Raw genomic sequence first — 2,471 nt, 5'->3', positions numbered from 1 at the left:
CCGAGCGCCAGGCAGGGACCAACAAGTACCATATTTTAAGGTCTTTTGGTATGACGCGGCCGGGAATCGAACCCGCGATCTTCCGCTCTCCAGGCGGACTCTAACCACTACACCACGGAGGCGGTACAAGCTATTGGAGCTGAAGACCCGGTGAATCTGAATTAATGATACATAGGACAAAAAGCGGCGTGTACAAAATTATGTTGCATTTAATACACTTTTATTTTATCCAAGTTGACACCAATCCTTGTTTAGCAATGTCCACATGTCTTGGGGCAGGTCTGTGTGGCGAAGTCCGTATCGTCGCAGATGTGAGGGGTGGTGCAGGGGAACGTGGGGTCGTCTTGGCAGTCGACCTTGATCGTGAGGGGCGGGGTCGTAGAGTAATCGGGGGTGGTCATGTCTATATCTGTAACACATATTCAACTTAGGGCCACACCCAGTGTATGAATTAATTGAGAAAAGTCACTGGCCAGGATGGCAAGTTAAGTATAAATGTTGCCAGCCCAGAACATACTTCTCTGGCCCTGCAAAATATCAATATCAAAATGAACATCGGTCAGAATTGGTGTGATGTTTGGTAACTGAAGATGGCAAGTTATTGTCTGACTAGTCTCTTTTGCGCAACGCTATTAACATTTTTATGTAGCGATATTCGTGTGACAAGAGATAATAAATGGACCTTTAACACCTCAATAATTGACTTCATCATACATGTATTTATGTGCATTAAACAAATTTATCTGAGGTCTTCAGCTAACCACTCGGGATACAATATATTGCTGACTCCATTCACAATCAGCTAGCATTTGGCGAGCGGGCCAGTGGCTGTTTTGAACGCTGGTCACACAACCTTCGGAATTTGTATGGAGACCCGAGATTTTTTAAACTGCCCGAACCAGACATCTAGCTGATATTTTGTAGTCCAGTTTACTTTTCGTGACCGACAATTAACTTTCAATGGTCTGAAATGTTTCCGCTAAAATGTAAGGACCCCTAGTGTTTCGGCGACACAGAGCGTGAACCACCACCCTGGGTCTGTGAGCACCACACCCGTGCTCGTGTGTCTCTCGACTGTGGTGAACGTCGGACACCTGCATCAGTCGGGCTTTCTTACAACAGTAACCTGACATCCAGTGATGTAACTGAATAGCATTCACATCAGCGTTCACCCATCTCTCTCTCACTCACTCACTCAAGTTGACGAAGGGCGGTGGGGTAGCCTAGTGGTTAAGGCGTTCGCTCGTCACGCCTAAGTTCCGAGTTCGATTCCCCACATGGGTACTATGTGTGAAGCCCATTTCTGGTGTCCCCCGCCGTGATTTTGCTGGAATAATGCTAAAAGTGGCGTAAGACTATACTCACTCACTCACTCAAGTTGACGATTTCCTACAATAAACAAGCGAGTGAGGAGTGCCGAATTTCGGAGACATCTTTGACCCAAAATGAACTTTGTATCACGTGCTTGTACAGTTTTCATTTACACTGGGTAAACGGCTGACTCTGTACACCTGTTAGAAAGGAAAACATGTTCCATGAAACCTCTTACGTCAGCCTTTTTGACACATTGGAACTTTACCACTACAGATACTGTTGTATAAGCCCAGCACACGATATCGGCGAAATGAACAGTTCTAATCTAATCCCCATTCACGTAACACATCAGACAACGTAGGTAAAAACTAGACCTCATCATGAAAGATCCTTGTGAAGCATTGGTATTTGCAATGTTGACTATCGCAGCTGCTGCGAATACTTATAAAACTCTTTGTGCTGCAGTTCGATTCCCCACATGCGTACGATGTGTGAAGCCCATTTCTGGTGTGCCCCGTCGTGATGTTACTGGAACATTGCTAAAAGCGGCGTAAAACCAAACTCACTCACTCGCTCTTCGTGTTGCACGTGCGATATGTATTTGAGGTCGACTAGATGCGTGCTGACTATTTGGACTCTGTCACTCCCTTTCAAGTAATATTTGATGAATCAAGAGATGGTTTGTAAATGCAACCTAGGTGTCACGAACACCTACCGCCCTGGGGATACGCACCTGTCGTGAAGTCCACGGTGGATCCCCCGCAGTGTCCGCACGTTTTGGGGCAGGTCTGGAGCGAAAAGTCAGGGTCACTACAGATTGACCCAGCTGACTGGGCACACGGGAAGCTGGGGTCATCTCGGCAGTCCGTCCCGACTGTCATGGGTGGGGCTGTTGTCGGCGGCTTGGCTATAAATGATACCATTAAATAATATATGACGCACCTTCGCGACTTGGAAAATATTTCAGTCATAACGCAGTTTATAATTACTGGAAAACTGGTAACTAGGCCTTCAGTCTCGTATGTCAACCACACCGGAGAATAATATACTACCCATCAAAACTTTAGACTCACTAGTGTAAATGTAGCCACTTACTTTAGTCAACTGTTCTCAACTAGATTTTGCAAAATATCCCGTACTATTTAAAGGTATTGTTT

The 2,471-nt window shown here is 45.7% G+C and overlaps 1 protein-coding gene across 1 annotated transcript; it reads right to left on the bottom strand.

Moving 5' to 3' along the window:
- Nucleotides 1-251: 251 nt before the first annotated feature.
- LOC124267453 (uncharacterized protein ZK673.1-like) lies at nucleotides 252-2,237 on the bottom strand. The gene is made up of 2 exons (XM_046702375.1): nucleotides 2,048-2,237; nucleotides 252-409 (listed from the first exon to the last, which is right to left on the bottom strand). The coding sequence occupies exons 1-2, from the start codon at nucleotides 2,235-2,237 to the stop codon at nucleotides 252-254; spliced, it is 348 nt and encodes a 115-aa protein (XP_046558331.1).
- Between the last annotated feature and the right edge of the window lie 234 nt (nucleotides 2,238-2,471).

Source organism: Haliotis rubra, unplaced genomic scaffold (assembly GCF_003918875.1).
Source record: "Haliotis rubra isolate DU_JTF1 unplaced genomic scaffold, ASM391887v1 Scf131, whole genome shotgun sequence".
NCBI lineage: Eukaryota > Metazoa > Mollusca > Gastropoda > Lepetellida > Haliotidae > Haliotis > Haliotis rubra.
Note: the sequence above shows the minus strand (reverse complement) of the source record. Positions and strands in the feature narration are given on the sequence as shown.